General features: G+C 33.1%; 1 protein-coding gene across 1 annotated transcript; it reads right to left on the bottom strand.

Annotated features, from left to right (window-relative positions):
* Positions 1 to 2,089: 2,089 nt before the first annotated feature.
* LOC108207187 (uncharacterized) lies at positions 2,090 to 2,635 on the bottom strand. Its single transcript, XM_017377646.1, has one exon. The coding sequence runs from the start codon at positions 2,633 to 2,635 to the stop codon at positions 2,090 to 2,092; it is 546 nt and encodes a 181-aa protein (XP_017233135.1).
* Positions 2,636 to 27,309: the final 24,674 nt, after the last annotated feature.

Raw genomic sequence — 27,309 nt, 5'->3', positions numbered from 1 at the left:
ATAGAAGCGGAGGAGTGATTTGCTGACTATGGAAACTAAACAGAAAACTGGAGCAATCTTTGATTGATAGAATACATAGCTGATTTATAGGATATCAACTCAGAGATTGATTTTGTAACTGTGTCTATATAAACACAGATTAGGGTTACTCTATATGAGTAGAGTTATCGAGTACATTGTTAAGAACCCTAGCAGCTCTTAGTGATAAAATATAAATCACTGAGAGAGTTTTTGTAACCATTCAAGCTTTGTGAATAAGAGTTTATTGTTTTCAATCTCTTATATTGTCATACTGTGTTACATATTGTGATCACTATATCATCTTATATAGTGAGTTTATAGGACCTAACAACATGCATGTCAGCTATAGGGATCAGTTGTTAGAAAATGAAAGAATAAATTCTGAAAGTTTATATCTCAAGAAAAGATATATAGAAGTTCTGTTTTATCTAGTCTGAGCCTCAGGCTCTTCATTTCTCAAACATGTTTGTCGATACATTGTATTGTACAATTTACGATATACTAGAGTTTTTTTATATTTTTCACAAAATGTCTTTACGGATTTTCCTTAATCGCTTTCATGAACTAATTAAAAATTTAAATATGGGTAACACTGGGCAATGATGCCACTTTCTATATTCTGATTAATTATATATACGACATATATGATAAGTTCTCTTCGAAAAAAGTCTTAGAAAACATGTTTAATATATTAGATAACAATGAATGGTTTGATTGAGTAGTAGTCCATGAAGGATTGAGTGGGAGTCTAGAGCAGCTCCTTGTTAGTGATATCATACAGGGGTGTGTGATGTTATATTAAAGGTTTAACGTCATTTCTATATAGTTTCTAATTAAGTTGTTTCCACTAGATTATATCTTATATATATTATATAAAAGGCAAATGATAAAATATAAATTAATGGATGAAACCTTAATATAAACTAAGTGAAACCTCGTGTATTATGAATTCACTCACCCCTGATATGACATCATGCATCTGAGATCTATCTGCGACCACACTCAATTCACCTCAGACCAATTACAGTTATGACCAAGACTTCTCACAGGCTCTAGACAGGCCCAAGAGCTCATACAAGGCCCGCTATGATCTCATCTAGGCCAAATTCGTGATTTATCCTGCACCCCACAACCCCTCACATTCTCAATATTTTTATATAATTCCTATTCAACTGATTTTAACTGAAATATTATCGTATATAGGTCTTATTTTTTAAAATGCAAAGGTATTTTTTCGTGTGAATTCAGATTTTCAAAAGTTAGGAAGTAGTTTTCTACTCATAGTTTTCTATGTCTCTTTAGAGAAACTATTTGTTTGAGAGTGCTATTGAAAATTGTTATACTGTTAGAACAAGTATCGTTCTAAAATGTATATATGTAGAATCAGATAATTGTTTGGTAAATTTTTTATTTGCGTATATACTCAATTATAATATAAAAATTTATGTTTTGGTATGTTTTGATTGTGAAATCTGTAAAAATTTCAAGAATAAACTGAAAATTAACTTTCTCTTTCTAAAAGATGTTTGTGAACTAAAATCTGGCGTTCGAAAAACTGCTTTTAAATTATGTAACAAACTTTTTTTTACTTTTTGGCAAAAAGTTGGCCCCAACATCATTACCAAACATAGCTGTGTGAAAATATGTAATACTTTTAGGTACGACAAGAGAGATCTTAAAATATATGTACTTTGCATTTATATTTAAAATTTAGTATTCAAATTTTTTGGAAGCAAGTATCCACAAAACGTTATGATCTCTTGTTTATACGAGAACATCAGTTGCTGTCCTAGCTCTATCCCCCGATCACTTAGTGCTATTCTCTTATTTGTTTTGTTATAAACTAAGCAAGAACATTAGTCATTATCCAAAAAATTCAGTGATAATTCAGTATAGGCTTCATCATTTTTACCCTTACATAATATAAAATAACTTACGATATCTATCACCTCTGATCGTCAAAAAAGAAGCAATATGTTATGTCAATGAAATCCATCTTTTTACTATAAAAAAATCAAAGAATCAATCAGTACTGAAATACAAATCAAAGCCAACGAATGTTCTTCCATCATCTAACAGCAGATGCCACAGTATGTGCCCACCGTTTGAGACTATCTTTCATGTGTATCTCATCTTCAGCTGCAGGAACTCTCCAATTATTCAATGCATACATCCTTTTTTCTTCATCCATAACTTCCCATGCTTCAGAAAGATAAGGTCTTGTAACTACATGTTCATCATTTTCTTCACTATTTTCCTGACCTAGTCTATGTAATCCCGGAATAATATCAACCAAACTTGAATCCCTATCTTCTTCCGAGAAAACAAACCCTAAATCCATAAACCCTTTTAACTCTTCAAATTCCAGGTCTGATAAACTCTTACTCATACTACTCAACTTTTTTCTTCCTCCGACAACATTTTTCTTGTACCTTTTATGTATATTTTCACTTACATGGCATGTATCTAAATTGGAACCGATACAATCAGTCGAATTTAGCCGTTTTTCTTGTACCGTTTCTTCTTTTACTTCTTTTCCCGAGTGTATCGTCTGTAGATGAGGTGTAACAAGCACTGAAGTTGGAGAAGCATAGTCAGAATTGTAGCTTGTCATGGAGCTAAGTTGGTCACTTTTTGACCTGACGAGAATCGAGGGCTGCTTTGTAAACATTGGCTGAGCTGAACCTTCTTCTTTATTTATATGATTAATGTTTTTCTCGTCGGAATTTGATTTGGGTGAATGTTTGACGAAGCTGTCGTTACCGAACCAGCAAGAATCGAAGAGGGAGATAACATAATCGGGGTCCATGTGGTAAATCTTGCAGAAACTTTGTGGGGAATGAAATGAGCTATACGGCTTTGAGGGTAAAAAGGGAGGCTTTTTATATAAAGCGAAGGCCAATTTTAACACGGCAAGTAGGAGAAGACTATTATTTTGAGTGTGTTACATTTGACACGTAACACGTAGGCAAGAAGGACCCGCGAAATGTTTGTATTTATACTGTACAGTGACGAACTGAAATGATATCATTTGAAGTTCCATGTAGATTACTCGAAATACATTGAACAAGATATACAAGGTTTCTCTAATCATATTTTGATTCTAAGTTTTGTTAATTAAAATAATGCTCTAGCAACGTTCTCACAAAATAATATTTTATATTTAATTTAGATTACTATAATTAAAATGATTATCAAGTATATCGAAATATTGTTATATAGAGCAATAGATGAACGGAGCTGGTCATTAAGATCTACATGATTATTTGATTTTTAATTCTACAAATTTGTTATGAATTAAAATATTTAAGTTAGATTTTGAATTTATATTTTTATTCAAATATTTTTGCCATAACATGCTTCCCTAGAAAAGAAACCAAAGACTAAAAAGATAAAAAAAATATTATCAATCAGCTTGACTCGACTCGAACACGGTATCAACTCGAACTTGACTGCTCGTTAACAAATTTTCGGTTCGAAAAGAAAAAATTGATAGATAAGTTAATTGAGTTTGGCTGGGCTCGAGTAAGAAGAGCTCGACTCCATTTCCAACTCGATAAAATTTGACCAGGTTCAAATTATTTATTATTATTAAAGTATGTCATATGTGATAACCAGTAATTCTTGTTTTGTAATTCAATTTTACGGTTTGTATTTAATCGGGATGCGTACGTCCTCCATAGCTTGTTGAAGCTACATACGGAGCGTTACGTCAACGAGTGGTTGATGTGTACGTAAGTATATATTTGAAACTGGCTAAAGAGATAATGTGTGGATAAATGTAAGAACGTAGTGCTTTAGGACAAAAGATGTATTATTGTGTAGGGCTGTTCACGAACCGAGCCGAGCCGAGTTTTGACCGAACCGAGCCGAGCTTTAATTTTTTTTCTGACGAGCCGAGCCGGGCCGAGCTTTTTTATCGAACAAAAATTGTGTTCAAGCTCGGCTCGTTAACTAACGAGCCGAACACGAGCTTGTTCACGAACAAATACAAGCCGAGCCGAGTCGAATGGAGTCGAGCCGAGCCAGAAAAAAAATAAGGACAAACCGCTAGTTGACTCTTAAAATAGCTAACCAAATAATTTTAATTTTTTTTAAACTTTGTTTATATCACTAAAATGTATATATGTTAACATCCATACGGTTGGATCGGTAAGAAACATTTTTAAAAATATTGAAACACTAAATTAGGATTAAACACTAGTTAGCGGTACTAGTTAACCTTCTATTTGACTGTTAAAATAGCAAACCATATAAAATTATTATTTTCCGAAATTTTGGTTACATCACTAATATATATATATATATATATATATATATATATATATATATATATATATATATATATATATATATATATATATTAATATTAATTATATGTTGAATTCTGAGTTCAATAACATATATAAATTATAAAAAAAATCCCGAAAATATTACATTTTTTCGAGCTTTAACGAGCCGAGCTCGAGCCGAGCGAGCTCGAGTCGAGCTCGAGCCGAACATACTAAAAGCTCGGCTCGAGCTCGTTTACTTAACGAACAATTTTTTGTGTTCGAGCTCGAGCTCGTTAACTTAACGAGCCGAGCCGAACGAGCTCTTAACGAGCCGAGCTCGAGCTTGTTCGCGAACAGCTCGGTTCGTTAAACAGCCCTAAATATTGTGGATGGTCGTGGAAGCTCCGAAAGAGCAATATGATGACGAGGAATGGCCGTTTCTTTATGAATTATGACAATTTTGAGAGCCATTTTTTGTCTTATCGGTTTATGATTATTGCTCACACCCAACTGCTATTCAACATAAACGCAGATACAGATGAATATTCTAGCTTGTACTAAAAATTATATATATATATATATATATATATATATATATATATATATATATATATATATGGGTAGCACTCCATAGCATACCCTCTTATATGGAGTTACGTAGCACACCATTATAAATATATACATAATATATATTCTATTATATTTTTTATGAAATATAATTGCAAATTTTGATTATTAAATCGAAAACGAAGTTATACAATTTTTTTTATTCCAAAGATCATCAAAAATTATGCAATATCTCAACATGATTCTATAACAGAATAATGATCACCCTGAATTATTCTGTTGTAGAATCAGTTTCGAAAATATACTTTTTTTTAATCAAATTTTAAGTGTTAAATTACTTAAAATAGATTTATTTTATAGTATTCTATATTAGAATTACGTTTTATATGTATTCTATAACAGAATTTATAATAAAATTGATGATTTATAGTGGCGCACTATGTAACTCAATATAAGGAGTCCCTCTCTGGAATGATGGCCTATATATATATATATATTACAGTCATGAATTTAGAAGGGTGTTACTAGTATTTTTCATTTCAATTTTTGACACATTCGATCTTATAATAAAATTAATAGTACTTTTAACGCTTATATTAATAAAAAAAACTTTAAAATTATATTTTTTATATTTTTTATTATTATGTCACTTAAATACGTATATTTAAAGTCACAATAGTATGCATACAAAAGAATCAAAGGAGTATATACCAAAATTCACAGGATGATCGTGCGAAAAGTCTATTACTCCCTCCGTCCCACCAGGATGTTTACGTTCACTGTTTGCACGCATTTTGAGGCTCTTATAAAGGATAGTTCAATAATGATTTTTTTAATTTTTCTTTTTTTGAATAAAAGTTTAAACCTCAAACTTTTTTTTAGGATTTTTTTTAAAAATAAATATATAATGTAAGTATACTTTATAGGAGCCTTAAAATGCGTGCCAAAAAGTAACGTAAAGAACCTGGTGGGACGGAGGGAGTATTAGACTACTAAATTTTGTTATAATCTTAAATTGGGATGTTCAGTAAAACTCTAATTACCATCCTACTGCATATACGGGTTAAGCTATGAATCTTCAAAACAATTTGTGTTTCGAGAAATTATGAATTTGCTACCTATCAATATCTTGTTTTTAGCTTGACGGATGAATAGAAGAATGCAGTAAAGTTAAATTCGTAATATTTCTGCCTCTTACCATTCTTTCTTAAAACTTGTTTTGTTCAAATAATCATGGTAAAAGAAATATGTGTTCAAACTTGTCAACCCAAGCTTAATTAATCGAGATTACAACACGTTGTCCGTGTGATTGATCAGGAGTATAAGCTTGTGCAGTTGTTGACTTGACTTTACCAAACCTTGTAATACGTGTCCAACATTGGCTGCTACTTTGTTGAGAGTAGTTGAAGAATACACAGTATATTCGATATTTCGAACATTCTTTTGTTCTAACAAAATTGACGAGTGAGAGTTTTAATTTCTTTTTAAGATACCTGTCCGTATATCGGTGGATAAATGATAACCATTAATGTCCATCATCAATAGTCAATAGATAATAATAATCCGTTGTTTCTGACAATATAACTTCAATATCCAAAAATCACTAATTTTTACGAACAAAGTCACAAAATTATTCATTATAACTTTTCAAAATTTAAACAGGGACGGAACCAAGGGGGCTACCCCGGCGCCAGCCCGGCTGAGAATGAAATAATAAGTATAATTTATTTATTTTTAGTTTTTTAGCCCGAAGACAAATTTAAAAATGATTATATATATAAAAAATAGCCCACTTAACATGGTGGTTTACATCGAGAAGGCCATATTTAAAGACATAGATGATGAAGTTATCTTACAACGCTATCAAAATATGCAAAATCGTAGAATTCAGTTGTCATCCATTCCTTCCTAAAAAAAAGGCAGTAAAGATGTCACCACTTAACCAATTAAAATATGCATATTTACTTTTAATTTTTTTGCTGAAATTTTAATAATAGTTTAGCCCGGGGTCGAAATTAATCCTGGTTCCGCCACTGAATTTAAACACATTATGTCAACAGATATAATATTAATTAGAAAAGATAAATGTCAGATTTTGACTAAATTGATGAATATATTGTTATTATAATATATAGAAACCAAGTAAAATCAAAAGTTTATATTCTATAAATTAAAAGTACCTGTTAATATCTTCACATAAAGAAAGTTACTTTATCTAAACCAAGCATTAACCTGAAATGCATTGCATAAAAGAAAATTTACAAAATAAAAACTAGAATAAATATTAAAGAGTAAAAATATTATAAAAGGATGAAAGAATGATCAATGTTATCTTATAACATGACCACATGTGATAAAATATGAGTTATTTTACTTCCTCATTTATATTAAAAATTTCTAATAATCTTATAATTGTACGATATTCTAATAAAATCTAACATATATATTAAAAATATTTTCAAAAATTTTATATACATTATGTATAATATAAGATTATAATATTAATTAAACTAAAAACTATTTATAAAAAAAATTCTAACATAATAATACAATTATTTTTATAAACAAATTTTTTCGCGACCCAATTTACTGTGTATTTACAAACTTACCACTAAATTATGTTTTATAAGAACTGAAACTTCAAAATACATGTCAAGTAGTGGGATGGATGGAGGGAATAATTCATAAATGAGCTGTAAAATCGGGAGAAATTATAATTAGAATTCTAAAAATTCATTAAATCATCAATCTGAAATTAATGACTTCAAACAATTTATCATCTACAATCAATTCTCAAGTAAAATTGAGTATATTATATTTTGGTGGAGTTCAACCACCAATTTAGATATCATATAAACCTCAAATCAAGGTCAGGAAATTTTATAATTATTAGTCTATTTTCGTTATAGTATTCATCCTTATTTTTTACAATTGTATAAATAATTGCAAATGACATTTAAACTTGATTTTTATAAAACAATATATAATATAGACGATAGACAATCATAATTTTTATTTAACAAAAAATAAAATAATATATAAAACTAATATTTTAGAAGTTTTGAAATACGTGTCAAACTCTTGCTTCCAAAGTAAACTACCTAGAAGACATATAGAGTATTATATATAATATAAATATATATCAGATTATTATAATATTGCTTCATGTATATATAAGATATAAATCTTTTAGAAGTTTTAAAATGCTTGTCAAACTCTCGCCTCCAAAGTAAACTACCTAGGAGACATATAAGTATTATATAAGGATATATATATATATATAGGTTCGAGGGAGAACCTCACTATCAAGAGAACCGAGAAAACTCCCTTAGATGTCGTTCATTCATTAGATAGAATATATTTATTACCATTTTTAAATTCAAAAGGAATATGTCCAAATCTAATATTAACAAGGGCAATTTCAGACAAAATCTGTTTGTCAATATTTTCATATCTTCTAAGTTTGGTATTTTCCACATCTCAGGCTGTAAAGTAAATAACGCAAATTATTACAGAATCTGGAATCCAAATCTTGTATTTTTAAAATATCTTCTATTTTTGGTATTTCTGCCAACTCAACCTATCCACCACTAACTTAAATCAATTCACATATTTTTGTTTGTGTAAATCTAATCCCAATTTACAGATAATCTTAAGATATTCTAAATTATTTTAAATCAAATCCTACCTTATTTAAAAAGAACACATAACAAAATCGTATATTATATGTTAATAATTAAAGAAAGATCTAATAAAACTTTTAGTAGAATCTTGTATCTATTAAATAAACTTAATCAAATATTTGATTTATCTTACCCCTAAAATTTTTAGTAGAATCTTAAAGTATTTATTAAAAACTTAATCATATAGTTAAAAAAGTTATATTAAATTTTATATTGTTAATGGAACCTTTATTACAATATCAATAAAATTACTAAAAAAATCTCTAATACACATAAAATATATTTAATATTAAAATAGTAGAATTATAGTGAAACACTTAATAGTATCTTAATATTATCAATGTGACACTGAGCAGAGTATCAATAAATTTTTTACTAGAATCTTAATTTACTAGAATCAAATACACATTAGAAATATATCATAAATCTTGATTATCAAGAAAGAAAATTTAATACATCAGTAAGTAGAATCTTCATTAATGTATCTCTAAATGATTTTAATTTAAATTAAATTTTATTTGAGAAGATCGCATAACAAAACTATATAATATATATGACCAAATAATGAAACACCTAATAAATTTTTTAAATAGAATCTTAATGTACTTATTAAAATACATCTAAATTATATTCAATTAAATTTTTTATTGATGTACCACATAATAAATTAAATAATGAAACACCTAATAATTTTTTTAGTAGAATCTTCGTTGATGTACCACTAAATTATATTCAAATAAATTCTATTTTATTTGAAAAGAACACATAACAAATTTATATGTTAAATATGATCAACTAACGAAACACTTAATAAAAATTTTAGTGGAATCTCAATGCACTTATTACTTACACTTGATCACGTAATTTACAGAATTATATTAATTTTTATATTGTTGGTAGAACACTTATTATAATTTTAATAATATAATATTAAAAATGTCTCACACACAATAATATTATATTAAAAAAATCTTGCTAGGTGTTCCAATATGTTAAATCAGATAATAAAAAAAATCTATTAACTATGTTCGAAAGTGTTTAAATGCCTTTTACCAATATTAATTAAGTATTCTATAATAAAGAAAAAGTATTTTTAAAGCATCAATTAGTAGAATCGTATATAAAAAATTTAATGCATCAATTAGTAGAATCGTAATTAATGTATCATTAAAATTAGTTTTATAAAATTAAATTTTACTTCAAAGAACACAAAAGAAAATCATAGTATATTATATATAACCAGCTAAATGAAACATCTAATGAAATATATTTATTATGGATAAAAAACTTAAGAGAATCTTAGTAACATAATAAATGATGAAAATGTTTTACAAAGTATCTTTGAATATTTTGTACAAAGTCTTCTAATATTTTAAATCTTCTAGGATTCTGGAAGTAGTAAGTAATGAAAATATTTTACTAAGATTCCGTTAAGTGTTTTTTTATATTTCAATTAAGAGAAGGATATATATGGAGCATTATATATAAATTTCATGTTTCAATTGAGAAAAAATACAGAAGATACAGAAGCATTAAATCAAAGATAAGGAAGATATGAAAGCATTAAATATGAATCTCAATAAATACGGATAAAATACCTAAAAGAATCTTAATAAAATAATAAAAAATGAAAATAGTAAATATTTTAAATCTTTTACGTAATCTAGATTTAGTAAAGAATGAAAATATTTTACCAATGGATATTTTACTAAGATTCTGTGAAGTGTTTTCCATATTTCATTTAAAAGAAGAATATGAAAAACACATCGAAAGATATACCAACATTAAATTAAAGATATGGAAGATATGAAAGTATTAAATAAGAATCTCAATATACATGGTAATAAATTGTCATTGATTTCTTGTTTTTCGATGGTACAGAAATACCCCCAATATCGCTAGATTTGATTGATTTTGTAAAGATATTATTTCAGAATATAATTATGGTAAGATTCTTAATCAACGGCAGATGTTGGAGTTCTCTCGGTTCTCTTGATAGTATGAGTTCTCTCAGGATCTTACTCTTATATGTGTGTGTATATATATACATACATATATATATATATACATACATATATATATATACATACATACATATATATATATATACATACATATATATATACAGGGTGAGGTTCAAATCAGAACCAATATTAAAATTAGAACTTAGGACCACACACATCCATTATATGAATATGAATTCAATGGTCATGATCTGCCTAGCTATATTATATAAATTACAACTTAATGCTATTTAATATACCTTATCTTATATGTAAATCATTATTACAAATCATAATAATCATTAAATGCTGTCTACTCATTATAATAATCAATTAATATATATACATATGCACTTTGTTATAAATGCAAATCAAATCTACAACTTGTGATTCTCAATCAATTTTAATGATATAATATTGTAAAACACGAGATTCTGTTGCAGTACATGTAATATTACAAAAATGGGATGTTGTTGCAGTACATATCTAACTAAACGAGATTCTGCTGCCGTACATGTAATATTACAAAAAACAAGATTATGTTGTAGTACATATCTAACTAAAATATATAACAAAACACAAGATTCTGTTGCAGTACATATCTATCTCATATAATATTACACAACACGATATTCTGATGCAGTACATATCTAGCTCATATAATATTACAAAATACGAAATTCTGCTGCAGTACATATAAATAATAATAAGATATCAAAACATACACATTCGAACTCTTCGTATTTTACTAAGATATATGAATTAAATATTAAATGTATTTTTATTGTAAAATGATCAAATATAAATTAAGAATGTGCATTAATTGAAGGCATGTATATTTAAATATGTACCATATTAAAACAATTCATATGTTTAATTTCATACATTAAAATTACTTTCATTTAATGACTATTAATGTGGTTCTAAGGTTCTAAGTTTAAGCGGTTCTGTCTGGAACCCGACCCTATATATACATATATATATATATCAGATTATCATAATAAAAATTACTCTCTCCGTTTCATAATATCCACTTTGAACAAATTAAGCATATTAAGAAAAACTAACTTTTGTAGAAATCTTTCATTTATTATTGTATTTATTACATTGACCAAGTATAATATGTGGCATATATTTGATCTAGAAAATATAATTTAGTAAGTTGGGGTATAAAACTCATCGGTTGGAAATACAAATATTGACTACACTCCATTGAGAGTTGAAATGGACAAGTAATTTAAAACAATTTTTTGTTCTCAATAGTGGACATATAATATGAAACAGAAAGAGTATAATTTAGTGGTAAATTTCTAAATACAGAATAAGTTGGGGAGCGAAAATATCTATTTTCCCTATAGAATAAATTCATATGTATATATATATTAATAAAATTATTTAAAATTGATATTAATTTATATGTTATAGCTTGGTTTGCGTCGGTTTAAAAGCCAGTTCATTTTATTATCCGGACATCGATTTCAAAATTTGGTCGTAAAAATGCAAGAACAAAAAGTTTAGAAAACGGCGACCTGTTACCGCCTCCTTTGATACAGAGAACGATTTAATAAGAATTTTCCTATGAGCTTCGATTTTACGAGTAACAATTGTCAAGTAACAAGAGAGAGCCTGAGTAAATAACTAAATATTACTTTGAATAACGAACTTGCCTGAAAAGTAATCACAGTGGCCAGAAACTTTTACCATTTGTATCTTTCTTTCATAACAAAGAAGAAGACCATTACATTGGTAACTATCAACTTATCTGCATGAATGTATGCACCAGAATTGCGGGGCAAATCTCCTTTGGCAGTAGAACTTACTATTCAGCCATCCGATTAATCGCTATCGCAGCAGAGTAATCTACTGCCAATGGAGTATTTGCCCAGTAATGCATTCATACACTAAATCTACATTGTCGTTTTGATGATGTACTGGTTCATGTATAAGATTCTATTTATAACAGCCCTCCTGCAATGGTGCTTATAGGATATTCTAGGTACATCCGACCTATACAAGTACATTGAACTTCCTATGTTAACAAAATTTACAGACTATTTTCACTAATCTGGAAATTCTGTTTACTTTGCCAAGATAAAAATATTAATTTGTGGTCCTGGAGATTTTCTCTTTTAGCCATTAAGCACAATATCTCAGAATGAAGCATATAACTTTATCCCCTGGAGGTGAAGCATAAAGAATTTTCATTTACATATGCGGTCTGAACCCTGTTGATCAACTCATAGCTTTCAAAAAAGAAAAAGGGTAACAGGGGTTATTAGATGGATCCTATAGTTTATGCTCTTATGCGGCTTCTTGGTTCTTCTTCTCTTCTCCTGCTAAATCAATTCTTTGCCTTTGGCGAGGGAGCCGATCCCTGCTAAATAAATTCGGAAACCTTATGTCCCTGATAAATGCGTTTATCAGTAATAAACGCATGTCTTGTAGTTGAAATCGGGGAGGTACGTTTCATGCAAAAATGAGCAAAGTTTTAATCTCGAGAAATTGATGGTCACATTAAACAGAGCATTATACAATATCAGTTCATATTTTGGTTGTTATTATATTTTTTTGGTAAAATAGATTTTTTTTTTCTGTTTTTAGAAACTTAACACTCAACTTTCATTTGTTTTATTTTACTCAATAATTTTACGTTCGGATATTTTTTTGGTCACTAAAGTTAAATTCGTTTTTGATTGTTAGCATTATATTAATTATTTGTAGCATTATTAAAATATAGTCATAGTCTATAATATTTTAATAATTTGATATATGTCTATATCTTTATATATAGTACTTTCTATGTCCCGAAGGTTGTTCATCTTGGGTGATAAGAGTTTGACACGCATTTTACGACTTAAAAAGATGTAGTTTCATAAATTATTTTATTTTTTTTCCGAATTAAAATTTAGCACTTTAATTTTTAGACACAAAAAGAATATTTCAAAAATAAGCTATGAAACTATGTTTTATAAGAGTTTTAGAATATGTACTAAGTAGTAGAAAAAACTTTAATGAGAGGGACGGGAGATTAATAATAATAATAAATGATGTAGTATAGAGGACAATCATCGAAGGTTAAGTTTTCCTCTTAATTTATTTATCTTTAACTTGTAAATAATAATAAAATAAAGTTATTAAAATTTATGAAGATAAAATTAAGAGAGATTTTAGGTTGAACTAGTCGACTGAAAATTTAATAGTGAAAGATGATGATGTATCGTATCACTCAATTAGACTATCTTATGAGGAGGATGAATTGTTTGAAATTGTTAACTTCATATTGATGATTAAATGAATTTCTAGAACTTTAATTATGATTTTTCCTGATTTTAATTTTTTATTGGCTCATTTATGTTATTATTGTTATATATAAAGATATAAACATACTTGACATCATCATAATATTACATAAAATCATTATGTATTAATGATGCTACAAAAATTATCATAATGCTAGTAATCAAATCCAAACCTAAGATAGTGACTAAAAATAAATTCAAACCTAACTTTAGTGAGTAAAAAGGAAAAAAATTTAGTTGAGTGGTAAGTTTCCAAAGACACAATAAATTGAGTGACAAAAAAACTATTTTCCCTATTTATTTGTCATTTTTATTCTTTTTCTTGTAAATTTTAACCTTTTCTTTGGCATGTAAATAGTGAGTTATAAATTATATTGTATACTTATATTATTGATGTTGGGATTAATTTTATATTATATGTACACTTGTTTCTTGTTGCAGTAAAAGTAATGACGCTGATAGGTACATTATTTTGCACATTTTAACTACCTATTTATTGCTTGTTTTCGTATTTTATTAGTTAATTGTTTTGTTTTCAGGAATTTTTAGAGAAATCGAGAATTCAAGAGAAAAAGGAACAAAAAGGTGCAAGAAGGGAAAAAGCGGAAGAAAAAGAAAAAAAGAAGAAGAAGAAGAAAGAAGGAAAAGAAAATCAAGACACAAAAACCCTTCTACCCCTAAAACCCTAATCTAGGCCTATATAAACATCTTTTTCTCTCATTACCAACCAACTTAGTCTTTATCCTAGTTTTTACCTAGTTGTTAGTAGCCTCCTTTATCATCTTCTACATCTAGAATAGCTTGCTCTTTCAAATTGTAATCTCTCAAATATTGTAAACACTTTCCATTTATATAAGTTCAAGTTTGGTTTATTTATCTCTTGCATTCTTACCTTGTAGAAATTTATGACTATGACTAACTTTCTATTCAACAAGTGGATAAAGTGGCATTTATGCCAACAACTTGTGGGTTGAGCCTTTACTTCATGTTTTAAGCTTACATTTTTAGTATTTAGATTGAGCCCCTTTTAATTCTCAATATTATTAGTGGGTTCAATGGTTTAGTATTTTAGATTTTGATTTTAGTTTGTAGTTTGATGGGGTTTTGTTAGAAACATGGTAAAGAGGTTAGTTTTGAAGTTTTGTGTGATTTGGAGTTACTTTGGTAAGATTTGGTGTTATCCTTGTTCTTGATTTTGGTATTTTTGGGGGCTTTTGGGTGTAAATTTTAGTTTATGATTTTGACTTGAGGTTAGTGGATTTTAGTTAGTTATATTTTATATAAGCTAGATTTAAAGTTTGGTATAAATTGGAGTTGTTTTGGCTTGATTTGGGTCTTGTTTTGGTAAAAAAAATGGGTAGTATTTAGTGTAGAATTTAGTATTAAATTTGGTTTAGAGGTTAGTGGGGTTCTATTTGTTAAACTTGGTATAGCTAGATTTTCCGGAAAAATCAATTTTCCGGCTAGATTTAAGCTATTTCGGTGACCACCATTGTTTTCAGAAAAACTGTAGCGTGTTGTTAGTTTGCGTCGTGTTTAATTAACTGTTAATTTCGTTTACATCACCCGCGCGTTTAATTATTTTAGTTTTTTTTTTGAAAAGCAAGATATTATCATTGATAAGGGAGGGAACAAAATCAACATATCTAGAACATATATGTATGCAGAGAGATCGAACAAAATGATCCCAACCCTACTTCGAAAACTACTCAGCCAACGCAAACTATCTCCATACCATGCCTTACCTTAAAATCCTTACACATAATAACAATATTTAAATAACTATTTAAAATATAGATTAAAACAGCAGACTTTTAAACTTCTTTATGCTATGACAAGATGCACCAGTTAGTCTAGGAGCTCAATGACTTCATGATCCGCTTCACCAGCCAAAGCCAAACCTCCCGCACCAGCAACGGCCATTTCTTCATTCTCATCATCCTCATTAACCTCGCCCTCATTAACAACTTCAGGGCCCAAATCTGCTTCATTAACAGCCATGAACTGTGGCTCCATAGGGCCTAATCCCATTTCAAGACTCCAGAGCTCAAAAACGCGACCAAAAGGTTGTGCAATAACAACCATCACCTTGTAGTTATGAGCTCCATGATTTGCCAGATAAGAAGCGAGCTCATTCGCATCATGGTCACAAAGAGTGGTCTCCATGTCAAAGTTGATGTCAGCCTTCTTTTGGTTAAGCTGCTGGACCACAAAAGCATGATCTGGATGCACCCCTTCAAGTGCAGAGTTACGCCATTCCCAGAATGAGTCGAAATGGTCAGACTCGAGGATATAATGCTCCCAATCTTCAACGTAGGCTCTCTTGCAGCCTTCAAGCATGGCGTGAAACTCATTGACACGCCTGTTTTGAATTCCCAAGGATCCAGACAACATCCTTAGAATTTTGCCCCTGTTGTTGCGAATGACAACTCCAATACCAGAAATATTTCCATTTTGAAGGGCTTCAGCGAAGAAACATCCATGGACGTTAATCTTCACCATGCCCCTCCTGGGCATTCTCCAGCGAGGAGCTACATCAACAGGTTCAACATTTGCCATTTGTGATGAATGAGTGTTTGAAGTGTAGATAGGTTGGAATAGTGATGAACTAGCTAATCTGGGAGGGGGTTTATATAGCAAGGTTGTGGGAGAGTTAACGAAGCCCAAGGTATAGCAACCAATAGCCATACGGGAGAGAATTTGCTTTCCAAGAAAATTTGATGGGGAAGCTAAAAAACCAGGCTAGGCGATTACCCATACCTATTTGCAATTATTGCATTTTCTCCACCCAATAGCTATTAACCTGTTGTCTTTTGGCGCCTGATTTGGCTAGATAATCAGCTCTACTGTTCCAATGACTGTCAAGATGCCTGAATTTTAATTTTGCGAAGCGAATAAAATCTGGAAAATCAAAATGTTGTGCTACTGTGTTTTTTAGTTGGAAGTCCCATATTTGGCGAATTAATTCCATGTTATCTGAATATACTAGTAGCGATGCATTTTTCCACGAAGATTTTCCAAAAGATTCTAGTAGGAACTTGGCGGCTGCACACTCTGCTTCCAAAGGGCTATTTGCTGGGGTAGGTCCTGCAAAAGAGAAAATAGCTTCACCCTTTTGGTTAAAGATGAGCCCTCCCATACCAGACACGCATCTGTCACCTCGAATTTTCCAAGATCCATCAACAAAGCTAATTAGCTCCGAGTCTGCTTTTAAAAAATCTGCAAATTGGAAGTTATCTGAACTTGTGATCACTCCCATTGGGTTGTTAATCCACCAGTCTTTGGATTTCTCATGAATAAGGTTGAAAGCTAGGCACCATTCGAGGGCCAAGTTCTGAACATAAGAAAGGAGCACCTTCCGTAGTGACCTGGACTTGTTAAAGACTTCTTGATTCCTACTCAGCCAGAGTGTCCACAAGGCTGCACTGACCACTACCTTCTAAATTGCTTTAGTCTTTTTTTGTGACATCTGCTTCGCTTTGTCCCAACAATGAGCCAGAGTGATAGAATCATGAGACTTTAAACCTAAATGCCACCATGCAAAAATACTAACCCATAGTTTTTGTGAGTTTTCACATGAAAAAAATAGGTGCTCACAAGTTTCCTCTTCCTTCTGACACACGGGACAAGACTCTCCCTCCTGCAAAACCATTCCTCTACTATGCAGAAAAGCTCTAGTGGGGAGAATACCTAAATGCAGTTTCCATAAGAAAACTCTAATCTTGTGTGGCACTTTTAATCTCCATATAAAGCTCCATATAACGTTGGAATGTATTTGCAGAAAACTGGTGATCTTACTAACTGAATATGCATGCCCTGAATAAGACCAAAAGAGGATGTCCTTACCTGACAAAAAGTGAATTCCTGATACAATCTCAGACAAGGACTCAACCTCTTCGACCTCCCAATCTCTAAGCCTTCTCTTCCACAATTCATCTTGAGAATTGTTGGGCTTTAGCCAGACACTTGTAAATTTCAGTACTGTTGAGTATGTCAGTTTTGAAATGCTGTACAATTTTTTAAATTTATCTTTTAAAGGTATGTCTCCATTCCAGATATCCTCCCAGAACAGGATGTCCTCACCTGATCTCAGCTTCCACTTAAAATTGGAGGGCATTGCTACTTCTTTCATGCTCTGAAAATCCAGCACCCTAATTATATCTTTAATGCAGTCCGATATATGAGAGTGCTGTAAATTTGGGCTAAGAGGAGCAGCAACATTTAAATTATATTTCCCTCTAATCCATTTGTTCCAGCTTCTTCCTCTTTCATTGATCCACCTAAAATGCTACTTGCCTATTAGGGCCAAGTTCCTGATCTTAATTGGTACTAGTTTAAGCCCTCCTGATTGTTTAGACTTGCAGACTTGCTCCCATGAAGTAAGATGAAGCTTTTTGGGTCCAATATGAGAGTTGGAGTTGTGCCCCCAGAGAAAGTTTCTCCAGTATATTCATCCAGTATATTGGCATGTTGTCGATCACTGACTTGACTAATGTTAACCTTCCTGCCTGATTTAATGAACTCAACTTCCATTTGGCTAATTTACTCCTTACTTTCTTGATTAATGGTTCCCAGAAAATCCTCTTCCTCGAAGAAACACCTACATGCATACCTAAATACTTCATTGGCCATGTTCTTATTTTGCATCCAAAGAGTAATGCTGCTTCTGAAGCTTCATGTTATTTTACACCAACTATAAGAAAGATTGTAGAAGGGGGGAGTTGAATACAATCTTTTACAAAAATAAAAGATTCAAGAACACAAACACTTTAAAAACAGTAAAATAGAAAAACACCAAGTATTAAAAATACGGGTGGATTGAATGATCCACCCGTGAGATTTTATATTGAAAAATCTGTGGATTGATTACAATTCGCACAGCTGCAGGTTCATCACTTGAACAGTTTCTAACTCTCAGAATTTCTCTCAAGTTTTTCGAACAAGTTCAACTGATGCTACTAACTTGGTTATATACTCCAAGTTTTACAAAGCTTTTTAACTAGAATACAAATTGCACTCTAATCTAAATAATGCTGCACATCTTTGTCTTATGCATGCTTTCTGAGATGTCTTCATCTTTGACCATCATCTTGATTTGATCCAGATTGCATTGCATGAGATAGGAATGTTTCTGCTTCTTCTTTATTTTCCTAATCAGGCTTCTATGTCTATTTTAGTGTAATTCGATCCATGTGATTTGTCAGACTTAAGCTCTAGTCACTTTCAACAGCTCTTTGCTTCATCAGTTGAAAGCTCTGGTAACTTTCAACTGCTCTTGGCTTCATCATTTGAAAGCTCCTTCATCAGTTGAACGAATTACAGAATTCATCAGTTGAATGTTGTTCCAGTCTCATCAGTTGAATTCCTTGGCATCATCAGTTGAATACTTTGTCCTCAGTTGAATGCTTGGTCTTCATCAGTTGAAACATGATCCAGTCTTCATCAGTTGAATAGTTACATCTCATCAGTTGAATATCCTTCACTTAGATAAAATTACATGGCATTGGATATTTACAATTAGCCATCCTATTCTATCCATCCGTTGATAATTCTCAAGGACAAGAAGTATAACAATTACAACTGAAATTTTGATAAAGATTCTAAATAAAACATGTTACAAAGTGTTTATGTTATCATCAAAAATTATTGATTCCTAACAATCTCCCCCAATTTATGACTGGAGAAAATGCAGACATAAATTCTACACTTGATGATAACAAAACACAAAATAAAATAAAATGCAGAATGTAAATACAAGAGTTAGAAAAATTACAGATGATTATGCTCCTTTAGACTGAGCAGATTACTTATTCCTAGAATATCTTCTTCTTCTGGACTTAAGTTTTTATTCAAGTATATCAATCTGCTTCTGAAAAATCCTGTAAAACCACTCTTCATCACTGTCCTGTCTGTTGAGCTTGGATTGGAGAGTCTTCAGAGTATTCAAGCTAGCAACCTTGAGTTGATCATTAGGTCTGAAAAATCTCCTAACACCTTGACTGTCCCTAAACTCCATAATTGGAGTTGGTTCATGATGAATTTTCTTTCCAGTGTAGGGGATTTTCAGCCTTCTTTGTAGACTAGCATCTGAGGACCATTCCTTCCTGATTTCAAGAATTCTCTTCAACACCATCTGCTTGGCTGGTGGTGTAAATCCTCCTTTCCTCTTCATGGAAGCATAGATCTTTGTTAGAGAACTGAATCCTTCAGAACTCAGAACCCTGTGAAGAGGCCAGGTGACATCACCTTTGCTTTTGTAAGAGAATATCAATCTTTCAGGAAGCTTTGAAGTTGCCTCTATTCCTCTAACTTCTTGAAGATCATCCAACTCTAGCTCCAACTCAGAAATTTCTACTATATTAGCAATGACAAGATTGTCATCTGGATTTTCAGGTTCTTTTGGAGGTTTTGGAGGTTTTGGAGGATTAGCCATTCTCTTTGCCACAGTCTTCACTTTCTTCTTTGGCTTTGGAGTTTCTTGAACAAGGAAGGCTGGGATTGGAATATTGTCAAGATCAATTGGCTCCTCCTTTGGCATAATTGGCTCATCATGGAAGTTGACATCTGGATGCATCACTGTGGTGTCTTTGATTGGAGAAGAAGGCTTTGAGATTGGTACAGATTTTTCTGGCACTTCTTCTCTTCTCTTAGCAGCCTCGGGCATCTTTGATCTAGACTTGACTCTCTTCTTCTTTGGAGGATTCTCAAGAGCAATTCTATTTTCACTTTGAAGTTCAGCTGCCAACTCCTCCTCCAGCTCAATTGCATATCTTTCATCAACCTCTATTTCTTGATTCTCAGAGAGTTGAGACTTATATTCTAACCTTTCACATTCTCTGGCCACCTCTTCAGCTTTTGCAAATGAGTAATGAGAATGGCCAGTTCCAATGAATATCTTTTGGCCTTCTCTGTAGATGATGGCAAAGTGAGCTTTTAAAGCCACATCTGTAGAATCTTTGTAGCTCTTGATTTCTTGGCCCAAAAGCTTGTATTCATTCTTGTCAGGCCTGGCTGGTGGAAAGTAAATTGAACTTGAGTCTTTGCCAGGCCTAGAGTAACCACAACTGTTTGGAAATAGGGTGGCCTTGAATTCATTCAGACTTGATGGCTCACCCTTTTCTGTCTTTGAAGGCATAACAATTTCAGGTGTGCTTACCCTGAGAATTGTAGTTGTGGTGGGAAAAGAAGTTGGAACTGTTGTGGCTGCAGAAGTAGACTGTGAATTTGCAGAAGCTTTCTTATCCAACAAAGCCAATATCTTCTCAATAGAGTCCAGAGCTGCAAGTCTTTCAAGCCTTCTCTTTTCTTTCTCAGTATGGAAAGGAGGAGGAATTCTGCTTACCAACTCTGCAGGAGTAGGCAAGGGTTCTTTCTCCCCCATTTTGTAAGCAGCAAGTGTAGTGAAAGGACTGGGAAGAGAAATGCCAGATGCCAGAAGAAGATGTTGGAGAAGTCCAGTTTGCACTCTCTGGTGTTGGAGCATCTCTTCCATCCTTGAATTTAATATTTGGACATTGTCGTCCATAGCCTCCACTTGCTTTTCTAGCTGAGCTTGCTTTTTCTCAGTGGCAGACATTGCAGATTTGACTTGTGTAGAAAACTTCTCATCAATCTGTTTGGATAAATCAGTTTTAACAGAAATGATGAGAGAGTTGAGATGTTCAGCCTCTTTCTAAAATTGGAGAGATTGATACTTGTGAAATCTGAGGTTTTCCATCGCTTGACTGGCAAGAGTAGCTGAAATAGATGGAGAAGAGGAAGAGCTCCCGGCTTGTGGATGGAGAAGTGATGTGGCTTGCCTTTGCAACTCTAGACTGACCACTGTTGCATTGACAGACTGTATGGAGAGCCAAAAAGGAAGAGATACTGCAGGCTCTTCACCAAGAGAATCCTCAAGAGCTTCATTGAGGTCCTCATCACTATCATCATAATGGAAGTCATCACCAGCATTGGCAGGCAGAGCTGAAAGTGCCTCCTTTTCTTTGAGCATTGATGATGTGGTGTGAATCAAATTCAGACTCCTCTCAGCTGCTTGATTGTCCAGTCTTGCAAAGGCTTCAATGGAAGGCATTCTATGAGTGAAAGTCTCAGGGTCTAGTGGCACACTATCCAATATGGATCTGTATTCAGCTTGATATGCTTTCTCACTAAACCCTTCATTGACACCTGCATTTCTCTCATAATCTCTCTGTTCTTGCATCAAGGGCTCCCCTTGGCTCACCACACAGCTCACCTCTCCCTCACTTACCCTTTCTAAAGGGCCACTCAAATTCTCTCCTTTTTCCTGGCTGGAAGAAATAGCGTGACTCTCCACTCCCTCTCCTTTTGCCAGCTCCCAAGGCTGCCTCTCCACTCCAGAACTCACTTCACTCAGTCCTAGTAGTGTTTGTGCTATCATGTGATCAACTACTGTAGAAGATGGCAGATCAGTTGTAGTACCAGTAGTTGTCAACTGATGAGGGACATCAGTTGAAACATGTGTAGAAGAGGCTTTCAACTGATGAAGGCTGTTAAGCACATCAGTTGAAGGACAAACACTATTCAACTGATGAAGGAGATTAGTTGAAGATGAAGAAGGAAAAGGCAAAGAAGTTGTGACAGTTGAGTCTGTGGTGATTGATTTTGAATGTAAATCCATAGAACACATTGTCACAGAAGAAGAAATTTGGTGAGAAAGATTCAACAAATCATCAAGATGATGATGATCAATCTCAGAGAGGGGCTTCTCCATGAAATCTAAAGATGGAGAATTTACAATTGTGGTGTGAATTAACTCCACATCCACAGAAGAGGTAGGGGAAAGTGTTTGGGGTACAGAAATAGTAAGATCATAAATATAAGAAATAGGTTGAGAAGTAGAAGGGGGCTGTGACTCCACATTTACTGGAGTCACATCAATCTGACTTTGAGAAACGGAGGTGTGTGCAGAGTGCTTAGATTTATCTCCTTTTAACTTCTTTCTCCCATAGGATTTTATTGGGGATTGAGTGTCCCTCCCCCTCTTTTGGTGTGTCCCTGGATGGGGACTATTTTCAATGGCAACATCCTTTTGGGAGGATGCTGCTAGGGATGTGCTTATTTCCATTTTAAGCTCTACAGTCTTTTGGGAGACTGCAGAGTGGCTAGGCTGGTCAGCACTCACTTCTCCAACCTTATCCTTAGGGCTTCTTTGATTTTCACCCTTTCCCTCCCCCTCACTTCCTCCAATCACACTCCCCTCAGGTTTGTGTTTCTTTGTTTTTACAACAGGTGCCTTTTGGGAGGCACCTGAGGTTGGTTTTGAGGACTTGGATTTTGAAGGTTGTGCCACTTGTGTGGACTGTTGATGGGCCTCCTCAATAGCCCTGATGGCAGAAAGCAAAGAAGATGAAGGTTGAGAAGGAGTATAAAGAAAGCCATGTACCTCTTTTTCCTTGCCAGCCTCCATAATTGACAGGTAGACCACCTCTAAAGAGGGGTATAAGTTCATCCTCAAGAGGTCTTTGAACACCCTCTTTTCCTGCACAAAACTTGGAAGCTTGGCTTCCTGGGTAGAGATGACTAACTTATCATCAACATGATTAGCTAGCATCATAAAAAATCTAACATAGTATATGTTCTTAGGCCTATCAGTCCTACCACCTAACTTCTCCCCAATTTCATGGATCATCAAAGTACCAAAGTTAAAGTACTCATTGGTCAAGAACATATAAAGCATCTGTAAAATTTGGGAGGTAATAGCATTGAAATTACTAATTTTGCCAGAAAATGATTTAACAAAGGCATCACATAAGTAACTCCACTCTCTTCTAAGACCTCTCCTCTCTATTTTAGCTAAAGCATCAGTAGGCAAAACATAATTCATGGCATACAGGATATTAACCAGTTGAATGTCAGAAGGCAAAGAAGTAACAAGATTATCAGGAATTTTAAAGCATGCATTCATGACATCACAATTAATAACATGAATATTGTTTTTAAGAGAGAAGGAGATAGTATCATCCTCACTATTGAACTCAGCCGTAGTCCATATCTCTTCCACAACTTCATGGTAGACAGTTGGAGTTGAGAGCATGGTGTGGGAGAGTTGGCTTGCCTTGATGAACTCCATCATTTTGTGAAACTCTTTCTCCTCTACTGCCTTGGTGTCCACAAAGGAAGCATAGTTATCCTTTTTATAAATGAAGTTAGTAGGAGAAGTGTATTTCTTCATTGGCGCCATTGCAGTTACAGAAAAAGCTTGAAGAAGATGAAACTTGTTTTTGCACAGAGAGAGAAGGGGGTTTGTGAATTTGTTATTTTACACCAACTATAAGAAAGATTGTAGAAGGGGGGGTTGAATACAATCTTTTACAGATTTAAAAGATTCAAGAACAAACACTTTAAAACAATAAAACAGAAAACATCAAGTGTTAAAAATACGGGTGGATTGAATGATCCACCCGTGAGATTTTATATAGAAGAGTCTGTGGATTGATTACAATTCGCACAGCTGCTGGTTCATCACTCAAAACAAGTTCTAACTCTCAGTTTTTCTCTCAAGTAATTTGAACAAGTTCAACTGATGCTTCTAACTTGGTTATATACTCCAAGTTTTACAAAGCATTTAGCTAGATTACAAAATGCACTCTAATCTAAAAACAATGCTGCACATCTTTGTCTTATGCATGCTTTCTGAGATGTCTTCATCTTTGACCATCATCTTGATTTGATCCAGATTGCATTGCATGAGATAAGAATAATTCTGCTTCTTCTTTATTTTCCTAATCAGGCTTCCATGTCCATTTTAGTGTAATTCGATCCATGTGATTTTCGATCCATGTGATTTGTCAGACTTAAGCTCTAGTCACTTTCAACTGCTCTTTGCTTCATCAGTTGAAAGTTCTGGTTACTTTCAACTGCTCTTGACTTCATCAGTTGAATGTTGCGCTAGGCTCATCAGTTGAACGAATTACAAACTTCATCAGTTGAATGCTGTTCCAGTCTCATCAGTTGAATTCCTTAGCATCATCAGTTGAATACTTTGTATTCAGTTGAATGCTTGGTTTTCATCAGTTGAAACATGATCCAGTCTTCATCAGTTGAATAGTTACATCTCATCAGTTGAATATCCTTCACTTCGATAAAATTACATGGCATTGGATATTTACAATTAGCCATCCTATTCTACCCATCCGTTGATAATTCCCAAAGACAAGAAATATAACAATTACAACTGAAATTTGATAAAGATACTAAGTAAGACATGTTACAAAATTTTTATGTTATCATAAAAAATTATTGATTCCTAACAATCTCCCCCAATTTATGACTAGAGAAGATGCAAACATAAATTCTACACTTGATGATAACAAAACATAAATAAAATAAAATGCAGAACTTAAATACAAGAGTTAGAAAAGTTTACAGATGATTATGCTACTTTAGCCTAAGCAGTTTACTTATTCCTAGAAGATCTTCTTCTTCTGGACTTAAGCTTTTCTTCAAGAATATCAATCTGTTTCTGAAAAATCGTGTAGAACCATTCTTCATCACTATCTTGCCTGTTGAGCTTGGATTGGAGAGTCTTCAGAGTGTTCATGCTAGCAACCTTAAGTTGATCTTTAGGTCTGAAAAATCTCCTACCACCTTGACTGTCTCTAAACTCCATGATTGGAGTTGGTTCATGGTGAATTTTCTTTCCATTGTAGGGGATTTTCAGCCTTCTTTGTAGAGTAGCATCTGAGGACCATTCTTTCCTGATTTCAAAGATTCTCTTTAACACCATTTGCTTTGCAGGTGGTGTAAATCCTCCTGCCCTTTTCATGGAAGCATATATCTTTGTTAAAGAACTAAATCCTTCAGAACTCAGAACTCTGTGAAGAGGCCAGGTGTCATCACCTTTGCTTTTGTAAGAGAATACCAATCTTTCAGGAAGCTTAGAAGTTGCTTCTATTCCTCTGACTTCTTGAAGATCATCCAGCTCCAACTCTAACTCAGAAATTTCTTCAATATTGGCAATGACAAGATAGTCATCAGGATTTTCAGGCTCTTTTGGGGGTTTTGGAGGGTTAGCCATTCTCTTAGCCACAGACTTCACTTTCTTCTTAGGCTTTGGAGTTTCTTGAACAAGAAAGGCTGGGATTGGAATATTTTCAAGATCAATTGGCTCCTCCTTTGGCATTATTGGCTCATCATGGAAGTTGACATCTGGATGTACCACTGTGGTGTCCTTGATTGGAGAAGAAGGCTTTGAGATAGGCACAGATTCTTCAGGCACTTCTTCTCTTCTATTGGCTGCCTCAGGCATCTTTGATCTAGACTTGACCCTCTTTTTCATTGGAGAAGTTTCAAGAGCCAATCTATTTTCACTTTGTAGCTCAACTGCCAACTCCCCTTCAAGCTCAATAGCATACCTTTCATCAACCTCTATCTCTTGATTCACAGAAAGTTGAGATTCAAATTCCTTTCTTTCACATTCTCTGGCCACCTCTTCGGCTTTTGCAAATGAGTACTGAGGATGGCCAGTTCCAATGAACAGCTTTTGGCCTTCTCTATAGATGATGACAAAATGAGATTTTAGGGCCACATCTGTAGAATCTTTGTAGCTCTTAATTTCTTGGCCCAAAAGCTTGTACTCACTCTTGTCAGGCCTGGCTAGTGGAAAGTAAATTGAGCTTGAGTCTTTTCCAGGCCTGGAGTACCCACAGTTGTTTGGAAATAAGATGGCCTTGAACTCATTCATAATTGATGGCTCACCTTTTTCTTTCTTGGAGGGGATAACAATTTCGGGTGTGATCACCCTGAGAACTGTAGTTGTTGTGGGGAAAGAAGTTGGAACTGCAGATGTAGATTGAGAATTTGAAGTTGCAGAAGCAACCTTCTTATCTAGCAGAGCCAATCTCTTTTCAATTGTGTCCAAGGCTGCAAGCCTTTCAAGCCTCCTTTGCTCCTTGGCAGTATGAAAAGGAGGAGGAATTCTGCTCACCAACTCAGCAGGAGAAGGTAAGGATTCTTTCTCCCCCTTTTTGTTAGCATCAAGTGAAGGACTGGTAAGAGGAATGCCAGATGCCAGGAGAAGATGTTGGAGAAGACCAGTTTGCACCCTTTGGTGTTGGAGCATCTCTTCCATTCTGGAATTTAAAACTTGAACATTCTCTTCCAGAGCTTCCACTATCTTCTCTAGTTGAGCTTGTTTCTTGTCAGAGGCAGAAATTGCAGTTTGGACTTGAGTGGAAAACTTCTCATCAATCTTGTTGGATAAGTCTGTTTTAACAGATGTGATGAGAGAGTTTAGATGTTCAGCTTCATTATGGAAATGGAGAGACTGATACTTATGCAGTCTTAAATTTTCAAGGGCTTGACTGGCAAAAGTAGCAGTGATGGATGGAGAAGAAGAAGAGCTTCCAGCTTGAGGGTGAAGCAGAGATGTGGCTTGCCTTTGCAACTCAAGACTAACTGCAGTTGCATTTGCAGATCGAATGGAGAGCCAAGATGGAAGAGA

The sequence above is a fragment of the Daucus carota genome, chromosome 2 (genome assembly GCF_001625215.2).
Source record: "Daucus carota subsp. sativus chromosome 2, DH1 v3.0, whole genome shotgun sequence".
Lineage (NCBI taxonomy): Eukaryota > Viridiplantae > Streptophyta > Magnoliopsida > Apiales > Apiaceae > Daucus > Daucus carota.
This window is presented reverse-complemented; position numbering and strand designations above follow the sequence as displayed.